General features: G+C 44.6%; 1 protein-coding gene across 2 annotated transcripts in view; it reads right to left on the reverse strand.

Annotated features, from left to right (window-relative positions):
• Positions 1-19,569, reverse strand: part of CRB1 (crumbs cell polarity complex component 1) — a 177,381-nt gene that overhangs the window by 125,525 nt on the left and 32,287 nt on the right. Inside the window, exon 1 of one of the 2 annotated variants that reach the window (XM_083745308.1) lies at positions 9,330-9,654. The exons of the other annotated variant lie outside the window; for it this stretch is intronic. Coding sequence (XP_083601434.1) covers positions 9,330-9,405 — 76 coding nt within the window. The 5' untranslated portion in view covers positions 9,406-9,654. Of the gene's footprint in view, positions 1-9,329; positions 9,655-19,569 lie in introns of those variants that run through there. 2 annotated transcript variants of the gene reach the window in all.

The raw sequence follows: 19,569 nt of genomic DNA on the forward strand, positions 1-19,569 counted from the left end.
CCGGGAGAAGAAAAGATGTCCAAGGCTGAAAACACAGCAGGCAAATCAGTCTCCTGGATGTCCAATAAGAATAAGTGTGTGTCTTTGTCTGTGTGCATTTGCATGGGTTTGAGGACCTGGCCAGATCCAGCTGGTCGCTTACATGAACACTTATCCTGGGAGTGCAATTCAATATGCATAAGAAGGGTGCCAAGGAAGAGAGATACTGGCAGAAAATATGCACAGGAGGGGATGGCGGACTGGATCAGATTCATAATGTGTGTGTGTGTGTGTGTGTGTGTGTGTGTGTGTGTTTGTGTACACACACACAATCTGTAAATACACAGCTTAGAGCTGTCCCTTTTAATCAGTTAAATGGTTAATGTATTATATTTAAATAAATATGCCTATGACCATCTGTGCCTCTTTGACACACTGAGGCGTGAGAGATCTTGCAATTTAACAAAAGAAACATTGCAAGAAATGACCATCCTTCATATTTCTCTCTCTCCCGACATCTAAGACAGTAACATATCGGAATCAGAAGAGCTACAAAGCATGAAACATGTGGGACTGTAATAGCCTCAACATTTAAATTTTAATTTTATTCCCAGCAATTAAAATTTGCCCCCACAGACTAATTAACCAAGATTTCACTTGTTTGATCTGCTGGATTGGATTGGATTGATCTTTATTACGGCCATTGGCCCGTCACACGACAGTTTCCCATACCACCATAATGTACTTGAACCTCCAAATTTAAAACCGCCAAAACTTAGAAAAAAACAGACAAGAACCAAAGCAAAACAAAAACAAAAGACCAACATCATACATTACAATAAATTTGTAACATAAACATCGCCCTCTGCTCATAAATTAATAGAAGACATCAATGGTGATATCACCTAATTACATCCTAAAACATAGATCATGGTTTAAAGGGATTATCCGAGCCACACAGGAGTCCGTTTCTCTTCTTTAGGGATAGGACGCTGATCAAGAATCTGGCAACCATGAGTGATCTTAGGGGGTCATCATCATTTAATAGATATCTCAGTTTGGCTTCAGTCGTATCATCGGCAATTCCCTTAACATATTGAGCAAGAAACTTGCTCCTGGCCGATAAGTGAAAAGCACAATCAAGAATTATGTGATGCAACGATTCCGGTGCCCCACAATTACAATCACATAAGAGCGATATCTGTCCATTGGAGAATCTATTTCTCAGCACGTTCGATGGGAAGGTGTTGAATCTTGCCTTTACAAAGGCATATCTATGAGCCGAAGAAGTTAAGGAATTCAAATAGTTTGGGAGCCTTAAGAGGGGTAATAAACCAAGGTTTAGAGGTGAGCAGGTACCATTGCCCAAGACCATTTTCTGCTGCAAGTCCATCTCCTCTAGTTTACAGGTTACTGTTCTTTTAGCTGGAACTATGTCCTGCTCTAGTAATTTGGATGGGGAGATTCCCATTGCTGTAATTTTCAGCTGTAAATTTTTAACCCATGGGCTCTGGAAATCATCTCTCCACATACATTGTATCAAGTACAAGTTTGGGAGATTGTGCCATAGAGATAACCAGTGACAAAGTATGTGCTTCCACAGAGCGTTTTCAGTTTGATCTGCTGATTGAGCCTGTTAAAGTTTGCAGCTGCAACAGATCTCTAAATGATGGAACGTCGGTTGCAACTACCTGTTACCTGGCTGACATGGCATCACGCCATGGACGAATAACTATATGAAGCAAGGCAGGAGGGCTGTGCCCATTGGCCATGCCCCAGCCATTGTTTCACCACTGCCATCCCAATGGCCAAACATTGGAGAAATATTTTACCTGGGGTGCCTGTTCAATGCATGCAGAGGGTCCACGTGATTTAGAACCCAATGTGATCAGGGTTTCTCATCACAGGGAGAACCCACACTGTTATGTACTGAGTTGAATAGGATCCAAAATGCAGCAGTCTGATTGGTCCTAGAACAATAGGATCCAAAGTGCAGCAGTCTGATTGGTCCTAGAACAATAGGATCCAAAGTGCAGCAGTCTGATTGGTCCTAGAACTGTGCAGCAGTATGATTGGTCTGCAGGAGCCACCCAATCCGGCTCCAGATGGAAGTGAATCCCCAACCTGATTGGCCTACAGGAGAATTCCGGAATTAGCCAATCACGTGCAGCCCATTGTGTAAATAATGTATATAAAGCAGATACTTTGAGGGGACTTTCATTCCTCCTCACCGCTGTGAGCTGAATAAAGAGCATGAAATCCACTCTCGACTCTGAGTATATTTCACACACTCATACAGCAGGCTGGTTATTGGGGATGCAGCAGTGGGCCCAACCATTCTCTCTTGCAGTGTCCGATTTGTTGTGTGAGCTGAATAGGGATCTCGTTTCCTTTCAACCCCTAGTGTAGCCGCTTGAAACAAAACACACACATGTATGTGCACACATACATCTATCCATCTGCCTGCCTATCTGATGTGCAAAAAAGAAACCTATATTATCAAACTCCCCCAATACTATCTCTGTAGGTGCACAGGGCACACTGTCCTACTTCAAATAATAGAGCAAAAGGAAAATGATAAAAGCATTAGAATTTCTCCAAGCGCTTGATGAAACTGAATGCATTTGGGAAAGTTGCTTTTAAAATGCAAACTGGGGGTTGGTGTGGGTCCCTGCTGCTCTTGCACTCTGGAACAGCCCCGTCTTGCCTACATGTTCTATGAAATTGAAGCAGACACATGAAATGTTAGGAGACGCGCAGTCCTTGTTCTATCAAACAGAAGTAGTTTTAAGCACACACACAGAGTTGAAAATACACAGGATCGTTAACAGTGACAACTGCACAGAATCTAAATTTCTTTTTTGGTGTGTGTGTGGGGGGGTGTTGAGGTGTTGACCAGCCAAAGCCGACCTCATAAACACAATGGGATAATGGAGTTGTCTTTGTGGAAAGAACTGATCTGTGTTGTGTCTTCTTCACACAATTGCTGTCCTGGGATAGCAACATCTAGAATCTGCCCAGTCTCTTATTTGTTTGTGTGTTCAAGAGATGGCCAAGAGTCAAAAGCCAACAGCCAGAAGATCAGCCGCACTTAACTCTCTAATTTTTCCAAAATGCTAGGGTTAAAATGTTGCCATGTGGAATACTCCTGTTCAGAGTTACAGCCACCTACACCCTTTCCCAGGATACTCAGTTACATGTCATGTGACCCATACCACCCCAAAAAGCTCTAGCCTGAGAGTGTGGTACCCAAAATGGCAGCAGAGATATTGCGTGAAAAAACAGGATGTCTCGTTTTCCGCCCGGGGCAAGTATGTCGATGTTGTGATAAACTAGCACTGCCCTCTGTGCATCACCCTTATCGGAGCGGCAGCGAGAGTCCATTGAGTCGGATGGAAATATTATTTTATTTGTTCACTTAAGCTGTTTATATAGCACTTGCTTACTGAACACATGGAGATATGGGCTGCATATGGATATTTTAGAGACCTGGGGAGGACACAGATTGTGAAAACAGGAGTTACTGAGGGACAACAGTAAGCCGAGTGCCAGTGTGCAAAGGAGAGGGGAGGGCTGTTGCATTGGTGGTTAGACTGGTCTCAACTAGGGCCAGGGCCTTTTCAGTACTGGCCCCGACTTGGTGGAATGCTCTGTCACAAAAGACTAGGGCCCTGCGGCACTTGACATCTTTCTGCAGGGCCTGCAAGACAGAGCTGTTCCACCTGGCCTTTGGTTTGGACTCAGTCTAACCCTTATGTTTTCCCTCCCCTTATGGTTTTGATCCATGGGCTACTTTTAAAATGAGGCTGCATTTTGAATTGCATTTTAACCTTTATTTTAAATTGTCCCCCCCCCCCCATTATGTTTTTATTGTAATTTTACTGGTGTTAGCCACCCTGAGGGGAGGGTGGGGTATAAATAAAATTTATTATATTATTATTATTATTATTATTATTATTATTATTATTATTATTATTATTATTAAGTTAATGCAGGAATAGCTAACATGGTTACCAACAGGTGTCATTGGACTATAGCTCCCATAATCCTTGACCCATTGGCCATGCTGGCTGCGGCTTATGGGAGTTGCAGTCCAACAACTTCAGGAAGATACCACCATGTTGGCTAACTCTGGTTAATGGCTGAAGAAATAGCGAAATCTGGTGGGCAGCATTTAAACTCCCATTTTAAGACAAGTAGTTCATTCCCCCCGCTACCGCCCCCATAAGGCAGGCAAGATGCTTTAGAGCCAAGAAAAGAGTGATGGCAATGGTGACTTTTACCACCACCCACTTCTCCCTTTCAGTGACCCAGATATTGCCACAAGTGAATCGCATAAACCCAACGGTTCAAAAGCTGCCCATTTATTTAGTCTGAGCTCCACTTCTGAGGGACCAAATCATACGTTAGCAGGATGCTGAAATACCGTACCTTCCCAGCCCAAACAAAAGGATGGAGGTGGGGAAAAAATGTCATTTGAATGTGTGACCATGAGGGGAGCTATTTAATGCAAGTGGAAGCGAAGAGCTGAAATGTCTCAGCTCATTATCTGGGCTTCTTTCCCTGCCGCCCTCGCCAATAAATGAAAGGATTGTGGGATCTTTTCCTCCCTGAATTTGAGAGGGTATTCCAGGACACAGTCTGTAACATCTTGCACTGAGGGAGAGAGAGGGGGGGGGGGGAGAGAGAGAGAGGCTCAGCCAGTTTCCCTACAGGAACAGTCCAAGCCTGTTGAATACCCTCCTAGCTGGCTCTTATTCTGCATCCACCTAATGAGGGTCAGCTGAAGCACCAGATTTCTCAAGCACTCATCAGCCACACAATACTTGCTGCCTGCCAGCCTGCCTTTCCTGCAAAACTGCTGGTACTGTTCATCTTCCCTTGTAGGCGAGGGGGCTTGTTCAGAAACCACAAATCCCTTTGTAAGCCGAGCTTTTATCCGACTACAATAATTAGACATTAATTAGGAATGTGTAAAGCAGCAGAGACTGTCCCCCCAGAGCAAGAAAAGTCTCTTTTTGTGAGGACGGCAGAGACTATGTTGTGTCCGTTGCTCAAAGAGAAAACCAGGTTCTCAAAAAATGTGTGACTTTTCCGTTGTGTTACATATTATTTGAGCTGTTGTGCGCAGAAGAGGGAACCACTCAAAGGCATAGCTGTCAACTTTTCCCTTTTCTTGCGAGGAATCCTATTCAGAATAAGGGAATTCCCCTTAAAAAAAAGGAAAAACATTGACAGCCATGCTCAAAAGATGGTTCAATAACTCCTTGGGACATTTTAGATTTTTAAAATTCTTGTATTTGTGTCCGGGTGTAAGAATTTGGCTCGTACTACATTCGCAGTGCTTCTCCCCCCCCCCCCTTAGAAAAATAGGTGCCGGCACTCACCACGAAGTTGTTAAATAAGTGCCACACTTTTAAACAACAACAAAAAGAGGTGCCGGTATTGCATACCCTGTTTGTGTGAATGCTTCACACTAGCTGAAGGTTTCCCCAGCATGGATTATCTTTTAGTGCTCGGTGGAAGGAAGATTAGGAAAAACTTGTTGGTCACACAGAACTGTTTAGTAAAAAAAACCCCAGTAGATGAACTAATGTTTTGCTCTAAAATTTGAGAGGAAGATGGTTATTGCCTATGGCAGCCCTACATATGTTTTCGGGCCATAGCTTATTCTCCATTGAGCATAGCCAACGGTCTGGGATGATGGAACTGTAGCTCATCAACTTCTAGAGGGTCTCGCAATCATTTCTGTGAAACAGTCATAGCTGGTCCTATCAATAGTTTCTCTTATTAGGAAAATAGGAGGCACTACAGCTGGCAATTGTTGGATATATCTGGTGAAGTGGGCTCTTGGCTGAGAAAGCTTTATCCCATGACAATGCATAAGGCACTACAAGGCTCTGCGTATTATTTGCTGCCATGAGCCTAGCATGGGTACACTTCTAGAGTGCATTATTATGGATTCATATTGGGTTTCAATATTTCTTTTGCAGCGTGTGAGCTACCTTGAGGAACTTTTGTGTCAAAAAGAATGGTATCTTGGGAACAATACGTTAATGAAACGCATGCGTCTTCCTACTACTGTTTCTGAAGCTTGTGTTTAGTCTCCCCAGGCTCAGCTCCTGACTCAGTTTTCCCAATGGAAAGCCAGACAGCCACAAAGGGCACAATACCGCTGTCTGAAAAGGCTATAGTGCAACCAGAGTAGAACAAAAGTAAACCAGAACATTGCGGTATAAAAAGTTGCAGAAATTCAGCAGAAAGTTACAAGATACGCACTAACTGGAAATAAAACAGGGTGAACACTCCAAAACTTTTGCAGGCACAAACAGCATCAAAAACGGGATTGCAAGGAACTGCCCTGATAGTAACATGAGCACAAATAATCATGAATATGCAAAAAAGAGAAAGACATCTGGAGCGGCTCATACAATTCGGTCAAAAATAATGGGTTGGATTCTTATGGGAAGCAAGTTGAACTTACGTGCCGCAGAAAGCAGTGAGGCTAGTGAATGGGAACTTAACCTGGACGCAACCCATTGTTCCCTAATCATATATAGGTAAAGGGACTCCTGACCATTAAGTCCAGTCATGACCGACTCTGGGGTTGCGGCGCTCATCTCGCTTTATTGGCCGAGGGATCCGGCGTACAGCTTCCAGATCATGTGGCCAGCATGACTAAGCCACTTCTGGCAAACCAGAGCAGCACACGGAAACGCCATTTACCTTCCCGCCAGAGCGGTACCTATTTATCTACTTGCACTTTGTGCTTTCGAACTGCTAGATTGGCAGAAGCTGGGACTGAACAATGGGAGCTCACCCCGTGGTGGGGATTCAAACCGCCGACCTTCTGATCGGCAAGTCCTAGGCTCTGTGGTTTAACCCACAGCGCCACCCGCATCCCAATTCATATATACAATTAACTCTATTTTTGCTCAAGTTGAGCAGGTCCCGTGACAGAACAAGAGTTGCATACATGAAAAGCATGCAACATCTTCTACTGCTCAAGACTCAAAAGCAGAAGTAGGACAGTAGGCTCTTCTTCCATTTCCAAGCAACTCCCTGCAGCCTTCCCATAAATTAGGGTGCATTTTATTATTTGGTCCTATCATCGTTGGCTTTGTCAATGGGGTAGTGATTTGAGAGAACACGAACTGGATCTAGTTCATGGGTAGATCTCGGGGGAAGAGTGCAGTGGTAGGAACGTTCAAGTGCTTTCCCATGCAACATGGTCTGGAGAAATCTGCCAGTGGGGAAACCTCCTCCTTGATCCTTTTGTTGATGTGGTGGTAAAGTTAGTAGAGTGCCCCTGGCTATGTTAAGCGCATTTCTGCAGTGCAATAATTTAGCCTGTTTTACATAAGTGCAAAAGTTTCTGAGTTGGAAAGCGACGTGTGAATCACTGCAGTGGCGTAGCGTGGGTTGTCAGCACCCGGGTCAAGGCAAGTAATTTGTGCCCCCTAACCCGTGGATTTGCGTCCCCTAACCCTAACCCCCAGATATTGCGCCCGGTGCGGCCGGCCCCCCCTGCACCCCCACGCTACGCCACTGAATCACTGAGGTTTAGAGGGGACATTTTGAGTGTGGCAAGAATCCAGTGAAACAGAATCACACATAAAGTGGAGCTTTGCTTTCTGTTTCACTACAAAGTTTTATCCGTCAAGGACACAAGCCATCCAACTCACTATGGCTTGTCTCTTCAGGCTATGTATGCAGTTCTCTTATGCATTCACATGTTCCTTCTTTAGAACCCAATTTAAGATACTGTAACGGGCATGGTCCACTATTTGCCTGCTGAAGGGTATGGTGTGTTTGTGTGCCCACAAGTGTGAGAAGAGACAATGTGTGAGCATGAGAAAGGCAGTAAGTGAATAAGCACGTATCATAGGCACATGTTGCGTTGCTAAACTTGCCGTTGCTAAGAATTGGGGAAATTCTAAAACATCCAGTGCAAAAGGTGTGGATAAAGTTATCACAGTCAACAAAACTAAGCAATATTAGATTAAGACACATGGAAATCTAAATTTATGGCTTAGGTGCAACCTTTTTATAGGGTTTTGGAAGGCTGACATGAACTATTAATAATAGTAACTGCTTTGCTATAATTTGTTTCTTTTAAATTAGTATATGCTTTAGTTAAGAGAAGCGAGGCATTGTTTATGCTACTAAAATTGTGTAATGCATTATCAAATGTATGTTGTAATTTTCAGTATGAAATAAATACAAGATAAAAATTGTCCCCCAGGCCAATTTGAGGTTAGCACTGTTCTTCAAAAAGTTATCCATAACTGCATGCCTTTTCTAAAGTTTTGTCTTCTGTCGATCGATTTATCTGCCTCATGTTAATAGCTCCCAGTATCGGCACTATAAAACTATGTGGGTAACAACAGTTTTATGCAGGCAGCAACAGAAGGTGACCCAGATTACAAGGCATTGTGTACTAATTCCAAGTCTTCTTGCTTAATGGCAGCTGCTGTAAGCCTGCCTGATTAAGATTCACATTCGGCAGGCAACAAATCACACAGACCCTTCAGACAAAAACACAGACACAGAAGAAGCGCGCACACACCAATTGTTGGTTTCAAAACCTGTTCAATAGAGCCATCCCTTCATAAACACAGATCATCCTCTGCCAGCTGAGCCCACTTTGAATTTCATGCTGTACGCACTGTCATCGTTCTGACAAAATGATGAAAGAAAACCCATTTCAAAAGCTTTTTTCACACCACCCTATAAAGTGGGAGTTTGTTGAAAAGGTAAAAAAAAAGTCAATAATGGACACTGCTTTTCTCCTCCTAATGGAATGGTTGTATTTACAAGAGAGAGAGAAATTAAATGCCCTGTGACATTTTGTGGAAGCTTTTCTCCGAGGTTTCCCTGTCCTCAGACTTCTGTGGCATGGCTTTTAAGCAAACGACAATCCAAGAGAGCGTCAAATGTCAAAAACAGATGTGATGAACAGATTAATAAGTTGCAATAGAATGCAGAAAAAAAGAAATATATTAACCCACCCATTTAACATTTTAAACCTTGACCCTTAGCGCATGTCTAATAACAACAAAGTTCAACACTGCTGAAGAACACAGGAGTATTTCAGGCGGGTCATCTTTTGAAATAACTATTTGTTCAAAAATGTTTGTCTTGCTGAGCATCTCAAAGTTCTATGGCCCCAAAGCCATCTGTTCTATAAGTTTTCTAGAACTTAGAAAACATACTTTTGACATTTAGGTCTCTCTCCCCCTTGCCCTGCCTGCCTGCCAACATTTATCATCTTTAGAGATTTCTGCTATAAGTGTTTTATCTCTTTAACTAGACATAATGACAGAAGAAAGAAACAAAATAATGCTTACTTTTTAAGTGGACAAGCAGCAAGAAACTGAGGTAGATGATGAGGAGAGAGTTAGTTTTTGAATGAGTCATATTCATCTTGATGGAGCATCCTTCTTTAAAGTTGCCAGTTATTCCCGGAGCAGGGTTGAGATGTATTGCTTCCTACTTCTGCCCTAACCGCAGGCTGACAGTCAAGGCACAGGTTCCATTGCATGCCATCTCTGACTCTGCCCTTCGCCAAACGCAGTTACCAACCGAGTTCCACTTAAAAGGCATTTATGCTTGGGAAGATTTTACTCCAGCCGCACTGGGCGATGTCTCAAACCTGGTGCAGATTTCTCCACAAACTGGACTGGAGTCTCTTTTGATTCCCCTGGCTTTGTGAAGAATTCTGCCCACTGGAGAGAAACGGTGCCCCCAAATTGCATGCTGGAACAGTATTTTGTAAGAGTTCTCTACCCACCGCTTCCTCAATGCAAAGCTCCATTCAATTACTGTCCCCCAGGGTTGTATTGAAGAGCCCCCAATAGTAACACTTTGCAAGTGTGAACAATAGATCTTTTAAAAATGGACTGGGCAAATAAAGCAATTGCTGTTTTAAGTGTTAAGAGATGGAAGAATTAACTCTCTACATAGGATTTTCATAGAGAGAGGAGTCCCTAATGGGTGTGCAAGAGCCAGCCACTTTGTGGGTCTCCTCCCCATAGCATAAATAAGAATAATTTTCAACTTTTACACGCAAACATTTGAGCTGCACCATTCAGAGCTCCAAAAACAAGACAAAATAGTGAGGAGATGCTTCAGTTCACTGCTCCAGGCTTTCGGCTATAAAGTCCTTCAAAGCTCTCCTGTCCATTCCCCATCCCACTCCCATACAACATTTCACCCTTTACCATTGGCCAAAATCTCATTCCCAGCGCACACTTTCAGTCTCAATAAGCTCTCTGGGGATCCTTCCCATCTTTTGTCCCCCTCTCCAATATATTTTGTACTTGTGCGAACCTTGGAGGTCCACTGAGCATACCAATACCTTCCTCCTATGCGTGGGTGATGCTGTTTTAATTACATAACCAATGGCACTCATGCCAGAAGATGAGAAATAGAAGAAACAAAATACTCCAGGGGCCCCTAAAGGTAAAGGTAAAGGGACCCCTGACCATTAGGTCCAGTCGTGGCTGACTCTGGGGTTGCAGCGCTCATCTCGCTTTATTGGCCGAGGGAGCTAGCATACAGCTTCCGGGTCATGTGGCCAGCATGACTAAGCCGCTTCTGGAGAACCAGAGCAGCACACAGAAACGCCGTTTACCTTCCCGCCAGAGCGGTACCTATCTATCTACTTGCACTTTGGTGTGCTTTCGAACTGCTAGGTTGGCAGGAGCAGGGACCAAGCAACGGGAGCTCACCCCATCGCGGGGATTCGAACCGCCAACCTTCTGATCGGCAAGTCCTAGGCTCTGTGGTTTAACACACAGCGCCACCCGCGTCCAGGGGCCCCTAGTTACTGGCAAAAGTCTGTTTTCTAATACCAGTTTCTGGTAAAACACTGTCCCCATTTTGCCCTTTCAGATTTTGGAAGGTGCATTTAAAAACTATGTTATTTGATGCTGCTTCAATCGTTGTTTTGAGGTTTTACTTATGCAAGCTGCCTTGAAAAGAGTTCCTTTTTGAAAGGCAGGATATAAATGATTAAAGTATATTAATAAAAATATTATACACACCCCAGACACTACCCATGAAGAGTGGGGGGCAGCTCAATGCGATATTGTTACACTTTCTATTTTACTAGACATTTTTTTTGGGGGGGGGAGAGAAGAAGACACTTTCTTTTCAGCACCAGCTGCTATGTGTGAACAACATCTAGTTACACCCAATATTTATTCACAAATTAAAATATTTTGGTCCCACCTTGCAAGGTCATCTAGGTTTAAAAGGAGACTCACAATACAAAATAATTAAAAAATCAGTGAATAAAAGCAATAAAAATGAGTTAATTAAATGAACCAAAATACTACAGAAACTTAAAAATACCAGGGAAGCTATTCCCTGATCCACCAAATATTCAGAATTAGCTGCCAATGGCTCAGGATAAGATACATGTTTTCAACTGGCACTTAAACTTTTAATATTTTAGATGCCTGTCAAACATAGCTGGGGCGTTGATTCAAAACTTGGGAGCTACAACAGAGGAGGCCATTTTTCCACCTCATCTTTGAAAGTGGAGAACACCCAGAAAAAGCCCCCCCCCCCATATATTATCTGTACAGATTTTCTGTAAACAAGTAGTCTGACCTCAATCTCACTGTCCAAACCAGCACTTTGAATTGTACTCTGAACCAAACAGGTACCTAGAGCAGATCCTTAAGCACTGGTTTAATATGCTCAAAGCTAGGAAGAGGGCTTTCTCAGTAGTGGCACCCACCCTGTGGAACACCCTCCCATCAGATGTCAAGATGAGTAACTATACTATAACCTTTAAAAGACATCTGAAGGCAGTCTTGTATAGGGAAGCTTTTTAACACGTAATGTTTTATTGTGTTTCTATATAGGTTGGAAAGCACCCACAGAGGCGGGGGCAACCTAGTCAGATGGGCGGGGTACAAATAAAGAAATTACTATTACTATTATTACTATAAAGGTAAAGGTAAGGGACCCCTCAAAGGTTAAGTCTAGTGAAAGGCAACTATGGGGCTGCGGCGCTCATCTCGCTTTCAGGCTGAGGGAGCCTGCATTTGTCCACAGACAACTTTCTGGGTTATGTGGCCAGCATGACTAAACCGCTACTGGCACAACGGAGCACTGCGACAGAAGTCAGAGCACACAGAAACGCTGTTTACATTCCTGCCACACCGGTACCTATTTATCTACTTGCACTGGCATGTTTTCAAACTGCTAGGTTGGCAGGAGCTGGGACAGAGCAACAGGAGCTCACTCCGTCGCAGGGATTTGAACCGCCAACCTTCCGATTGGCAAGCCCAATGGGCACAGTGGTTTAATGAACCCACCCACAAACCACTGTTCAATGAAACTGCGGTCTGTATAGGTGCAATGGATTTCTCCAAGGTTTTCAAACCTCAGCTTAAACATGGCTTGCATTTTCAAATCAGATGGAAGCTGGTTTAAGGGGAAAACTTATAAAACAACAGTATTTCTCAAGAAGCTACAGGAAATTTATGGATTGTACTTAACTTCATGTGTACCTGGCTTCAAATACCAGCTGCAGGCCCATCCTGAAACCAGAGTAAATGGTAATGTACACACAGCCTTAATCCAGCCATATAACCAAAGAGTTGGAAGGGACCTCAAAGATTGCAGGAGACCTCAGACAATATGGGTGAAGTCAAGCTACAGGAGAATTACAGTGTCTGCTGGTGTTGTTGTCTCTTGATGGGCAACCAGGACCAGAGCTCCGTGCAGTGGGAGACTAGCCAACCAGAAGAATCTCTGAGGTGTACTTGCCTGGAGGCAGACTCAGCATCCAAAGTCAGGTCCAGGCCTAGGGTCAGACAAACAGCAATTCCATGTGGTCAAGATGGTCCAGGGGTCAGGGAATCCAATGGTCAAGACGAGCAGGAAGGTAAAACTAGGAACTACAAGTGTTGCTTCCAGGGTCTGCTGAAGAAAGCTGAAGACAGCTGGTTCTCATCAGAACCTTCTCCTCTGAGTCCCTGAATGCTGACAAGCTACAGGTGGAATCACTCTGCCTTCTCTCCTTTCAGGCTGCTGTTCAGCAGGTGAAGCTGACTCTGTGGCCACAGAGACTGGTAATGCGTAACTGCTGCCTCCTATATCGTTTGTTTGTCTGTCTTTATTTATACTTTTCAACTTTATACATTTCACTAATTTTACAATCATTTTGACATTTCAAAACCTGACTTCCTTCTCCCTCTTTCTGTGGTTCCTTAAATTGATTTTTAATTTCTGCATATCCAAATTAACTTAATTTGCTCATTTGTCCATCTTCTCTAAATATATACTCTTATGAAACTGCAGGTTATTGCAATAATCCTGCCAATGTTTTTATCTATTTTTATTCAATAAACCATTTCCATTCACGTATATATTGATTTCTTTTTCTTCTGGTAGGTTTTGCCATTTCTGCATGTTCAGTAGGTTCTTGTATCCATTCTTCCTTTGCTGGGCTGCCTCCCACATTGTTTTTGTTGCTTTAGCAAGTCTGAGCAGTATGTATGGAGGTCCTGGGCTGCCCAGATTACATGGCCCACCTATCGGCCTCTCTGATGTGGCCCAAAGGAAAGAAGACCAATGCATTTGACACCGGTTTGGCTGCAAGAGTTGCCAAAACATGGCTCAAAAGCTCCCCTTTCTTGCTGGGAAAGGGGACCCACATGCCAAAATATTCACAGGTCTTCTAATGAAGGAGAATCCACTCTCCACCTTCCAAAGCAGGACTGATCCGAGTTTGTACTTTTAAGAAGACCTTCCTAGAGTTGAGCTGAAAACCTCTTCCTTTTGAACCCATCATTTTTTGTCTTCTGCTATGGAGCAGGAGGGGGAAACCTCGCTCCATTATCAATGTGGCAGCCCTTTGAATATCTGAAGGTGTTGCTCGTGTTTCCTCTTCACTGTCTGTTCTCCAGGCTAAACAAGCCCAGCTCTTTCAAACTTTCTTCACAGGGTTTGGTCTCATCATTTCTGTCTCACCAAGTGACTTTGGCAAAACCTCGCAGTACCTGGCACTGCAGTACCCTGTGGCACTATGTAATAAATAATAATAATAATAATAATAATAATAATAATAATAATAATAATAATAATAATTTATCCCCAGCCACTCTGGGTGGCTTCCAATCAAGTGTTAAAAACAATACAGCATTAAATATTAAAAACTTCCCGAAACAGGGCTGCCTTCAGATGTCTTTTAAAGAGAAGATAGCTGCTTATTTCCTTCACATCTGAAGGGAGGGCGTTCCACAGGGCGGGCACCACTACTGAGAAGGCCCTCTTTTTTATTCCCTGTAACCTCACTTCTTGCAATGAGGGAACTGCCAGAATGCCCTCGGCGCTGGATCTCAGTGTTCGGGCTGAACGATGGGGATGGAGACGCTGCTTCAGGTATACAGGACCGAGGCCATTTAGGGCTTTAAAGGTCAGCACCAACACTTTGAATTGTGCTCGGAAATGTACTGGGAGCCAATGCAGATCTCTCAGGACTGGTGTTATGTAGTCCTGGCAGCCGCTCCCAGTCACCAGTCTAGCTGCCGCATTCTGAATTAATTGCAGTTTCCGGGTCACCTTCAAAGGTAGCCCTATGTAGAGCGCATTGCAGTAGTTCAAGCGGGAGATAACTAGAGCATGCACCACTCTGGCAAGACAGTCCATGGGAAGGTAGGGTCTCAGCCTGCGTACAGCTCCATGGACAGCTGTGAGTCCAAAATGACTTCCAGGTTGCACACCTGGTCCTTCAGGGGCACAGTTACCCCATTCTGGACCAGGGAGTCCCCCACACCTGCCCGCCCCCTCCCTGTCCCCCAAAAACAGTACTTCTGTCTTGTCAGGATTCAACCTCAATCTGTTAGCCGCCATCTATCCTCCAACCGCCTCCAGGCACTCATGTAGCAGCTGTTGGCAAACAGAAGTGGAAGATCAGTGCTTGAGGTGAAGAACACTGGCATCAGTGGGCTCTGCCTCATGTGGCAAAATGCTCTGAGCTGGCCCTGATTATTGCAGTCATCTCTCCCCCCAAGTATAGCTCTGCAGACGGAAGTCCCCCATTTGCTAAGGTGGGTACACTTCTCTGTCTGCCCACATTGGAAACAGGGAAGCGTCCCTGCATTTCCTGCACAATTCGATGGTTTTCTTCTCTGTCAGGCTATGTTTACATTAGCAACTTAAACAGAGAGGTCTTTTTCCCCTGCTGCAATTCAAGCAATGGCTGGAAGGTGGTTTGCTCTTGATGGGGTTACAATGCTTTTGAAGGAAAGGGTACATAGCTTGGAGATACTCCTGGATCCTTTGCTATCCCTTGAGGCTCAGGAGGCCTCGGTAGCACAGAGTGCCTTACATCAGCTTTGGCCCAGCTGTGCTTCTATGCAGACACAGACACGGATAGTCTAACTTCTGTCAATTGTGCCTTTGCAACCTCTAGGTTAGATTACTCCAACACATTATACGTAGGACTGCCTCTGAAGACAGTTTGGGAACTTCAACTGGTGCAGAATTTGGCAGCCAGGTTGCTTGCTGGGGTAAAAAGGTTTGAGCATATAAGGTTTGGCTGCCACCGGCTGTCAATTAGTTTCCGGCCCAATTCAAAGTGTTGATTTTGACCTATAAAGCCTTAAATGGCTCATGCAGTGCCCCACCCCCCATTTACATGGGGTTATGTTCTGAGGCACCACATGCATTGGTGAAATTCATAGCTGTCAACCGTCCCTTATTTGGCGGGAAAGTCCCTTATCCCAGTGCCATGTCCCGCTGCTGTCCCTTATTGATGATGTCCCTTAAATTTCCTGGGTTTCAAAGGAAGCAGCTCCTCTCCCTCCCTCCCTGCTGGCCAGGGAGGAGGGAGGCTCCAACTGTGTTGCTTGGCTGCATTGCTCACCCAATAAGGAGTCTAAGAACAACTGGGCTTGCATGCCTTGTGCTGATCAAAGGGGACTTGCCTTTGCTCAGCGCTTCCCAGTGGAGAGGTGATATGGTTTTCCTTGCTGCATCCCCTTTGCCGGGTTGCTGCGCTGTGGGAATGACCGTTCGAGGCTTCGTTTGGCTGCTTAGCTAGGCTTTCTGTCTTTGGCTCGGAGGGGCTCAGCAGTTGAACATACCTGTGCCCTGAAAACCCCTTATTTTTGCTGCAGATCTCTTATTTCCGAGGCTGCTGGTCCCTTATTTTCAAATCTGTAAGATGACAGCTATAGTGAAATTGTGTGTACCGTATTTTTTCGTGTATAAGACGCCCCCATGTATAAGACGACTCCTATTTTTTGAGTCCAAAATTAAGAAATAAATATTTTAAACACCAAACAGAACAACTTTGATATTTAATAGTGAGGCAAATAGTGAGGCAAGCTGTGTAATGGCGGCTGCTCCTGTCAGCTCAGTGTAACTCCACTGTAGCTGCAGCTCCAGCTCTCCCCCCTGCGTGTTGCACTTTTGTCTCGGAATTTATGGTATGTGCCATATTTACTCCATGAGCGCTGGCAAATCCGAATGCTGATCAAGGAGCTGCGACTGCCAGAGCTGCCTGACTGAGTACGCTTGGGGAATGGGGGGGGGGGTCTGGGTAGCCAGGGGGCGACTGAGGGAACGAGGTGGAAGGGACAATGTCCGGAGTGGGGGCTGCTGGGGGGGAGTACCAGATCAGGGTTTGTTGTGAGGCCAATAGTGAGGGGAGGCAGGGGGGGGGGAGGAGGAGAGAATATGGATGGTGGCTTGTATTTATTTATATATTTAATTGCAACATTCCGTGTAGGATCTACGTACCTACGGGACTGCCTCTCCTGGTATGCCCTGCGGAGGACCTTAAGGTTCACAAATGACAACATTTTGGAGGTCCCATGTCGCAAGGTGGTTAGTTGGTCTCAGCTAGGGCCAGGGCCTTTTCAGTACTGGCCCTGACTAGGCGGAATGCTCTGTCACAAGAGACTAGGGCCCTGCGGGACTTGACATCTTTCCTCAGGGCCTGCAAGACAGAGCTGTTCCGCCTGGCCTTTGGTTTGGACTCATTCTGACCCTTATGTTTCCCTACCCTTGTGGTTTTGATCTATGGGCTACTTTTAAAACGAGGCTGCATTTTAAATTGCATTTTAACCTGTATTTTAAATTGGGTCCCCCCCCCCCCTTATGTAATTTTACTGGTGTTAGCCGCCCTGAGCCCAGCTCTGGGCGGGGAAGGCGGGGTATAAATAAAATTCATTATTATTATTATTATTATTATTATTATTATTATTATTATTATACAACCCCCAATTTTAAACTTTTAAAAATTGGGGGAAATATCATTTTATACACGGAAAAATACGGTAATTGAAACCCACTGAAAAAGCCTGTAAACATCCCATCCCACCCCCTTTCCAGTGCGACGCATATATACACGCTTGTGCACATATTGAACGCACATAAACTGGGGTCTGCCTGTACCTGAAGGACTGCCTCTCCCCAAATGAGCTGACTGTGTGATCCCAGTCCAAGGTCTGGAGGGCAGTAACATGAGAATGGGCATTTTCTGCAGTTGCTCCCTACTTGTGGAATGGTCTCCCCAAGGAGACTTACCTGGCACATTTATTACGTATTTTTAGGCACCAGGCAAAAATATTCCTCTTCTTCCAGACCTTTGGCTAATTAAACAATCTGTGGCCTTTCAAACTATGTGTGTCCGGGGCGGGGGGTATCATTACTGTTCGTTAATATGACATGTATTTTTGTGCTTTTATATTGTATACCACCATGTGATCTTCATGTGGCTAAACCACAGAGCCTAGGGCTTGCCGATCAGAAGGTTGGCGGTTCGAATCCCCGCGACGGGGTGAGCTCCAGTTGCTTGGTCCCAGCTCCTGCCAACCAAGTAGTTCGAAAGCATGTCAAAGTGCAAGTAGATAAATAGGTACCGCTTCGGTGGGAAGGTAAACAGCGTTTCCGTGCGCTGCTCTGGTTTGCCAGAAGCGGCTTAGTCATGCTGGCCATGCTGTACGCTGGCTCCCTCGGCCAATAAAGCGAGATGAGCGTCGCAACCCCAGAGTCATCCACGACTGGACCTAACGGTCAGGGGTCCCTTCACCTTTATGGCCTTTTAAACTGTGTGTGTCCGGGGGTGGGTATCATTATTGTTTGTTAATATGACATGTATTTTTGTGCTTTTATATTGTAAACCACCATGTGATCTTCAGATGAAGGGCATTATGGAAATTTAATAAACAATCAAACAAATAATAATATGCAAGCTGAGCCTATGATGGAGGGCCCTACAGTATTAACACCCCAGAAAGTCTTGCTTCTCCCACAGTCCAAGCCTCGGATTCAAGCAGAAATCACTCGCTCTGCCTTCTGCCTTCAGCCTACTTTTAGCCCAGATCTCTTTCGTACAACTCCTGCTATTATACTTCTCAGGTGAACCCCTGGAATCTCACATCGCTCAGAGATTGGGGCGGCAGCGGCGGCAATATTTTGCTCTCTTTCCAGTCCGTTTGGAAGCTTGCATATTTTTATGCCAGCCTAAGCTACTCTAAAGGGACGTGGGTGGCGCTGTGGGTTAAACCACAGAGCCTAGGACTTGCCGATCAGAAGGTCAGCAGTTTGAATCCCCGGACGGGGTGAGCTCCCGTTGCTCAGTCCCTGCTCCTACCAACCTAGCAGTTTGAAAGCACGTCAAAGTGCAAGTAGATAAATAGGTACCGCTCTGGCGGGAAGGTAAACGGCGTTTCCGTGCGCTGCTCTGGTTTCACCAGAAGCGGCTTAGTCATGCTGGCCACGTGACCCGGAAGCTGTACACCGGCTCCCTCGGCCAATAAAGCGAGATGAGCACCACAACCCCAGAGTCAGTCACGACTGGACCTAATGGTCAGAGGTCCCTTTACCTTTACCTTTAAAGCTAGTCTAATAACATACGTCATTGTGCGTTATTGTTTTATATCTATACAATACAGCAGAAAAGCATGGGTGGGCAAAAAAATCACCTTGGGGTTTTTTTGTAATTCCATTTGCATCGGCAGAAGACAGAATCTAAATGTAATTTGGCCCTGATAGACTTTTGAAATCATGCAATTTGCTTGCTGTTCCACTTCTCGTACGTTCCACTTACTCAGGTCAATGTCTTCACGTTGAAAGACGCAACCTTTCCTTGCCTTGTGGTCTTTTGTTCCTCTGATTGCTCCTCTTGTGGTGATTGCAGTTCCATATCTGTTTCCTGCTCTGAGGACCCATCTAATTGCTCCTGAATTAGTGGGCTTCCCATCAAATATCTAATATATTCTCTTTGATGGAAGGGCTATTTCTATTTCAACTTTGAAATGACTAACACTGGTGATCTCAACTTCTACTTTCTTCTGGAGGAAGAAAATAATAATTTATTGATATGGCCGCTGCTAAGCGGTACCCTTTCCAAAGTGGAAGAAGATTGGTCCAAATCCTCTTCATTTTCAGTGGGTGCTAGACGTTTAGTCTCATCCAAGAGGGCCTCTTTGTGACTTATGAATGAGTACTTCTACTTTAGACATAAGAATAAATTCATTGATAGGCCTTCCTCCCAAACAGCTCTAACTAGCTACAGTGGTACCTTGATTTTTGAACGTCTCAGTTGATGAACATTTC

This window comes from Podarcis gaigeae (assembly GCF_964106915.1).
Source record: "Podarcis gaigeae genome assembly, chromosome: 6".
Taxonomy (NCBI): Eukaryota; Metazoa; Chordata; class Lepidosauria; order Squamata; family Lacertidae; genus Podarcis; species Podarcis gaigeae.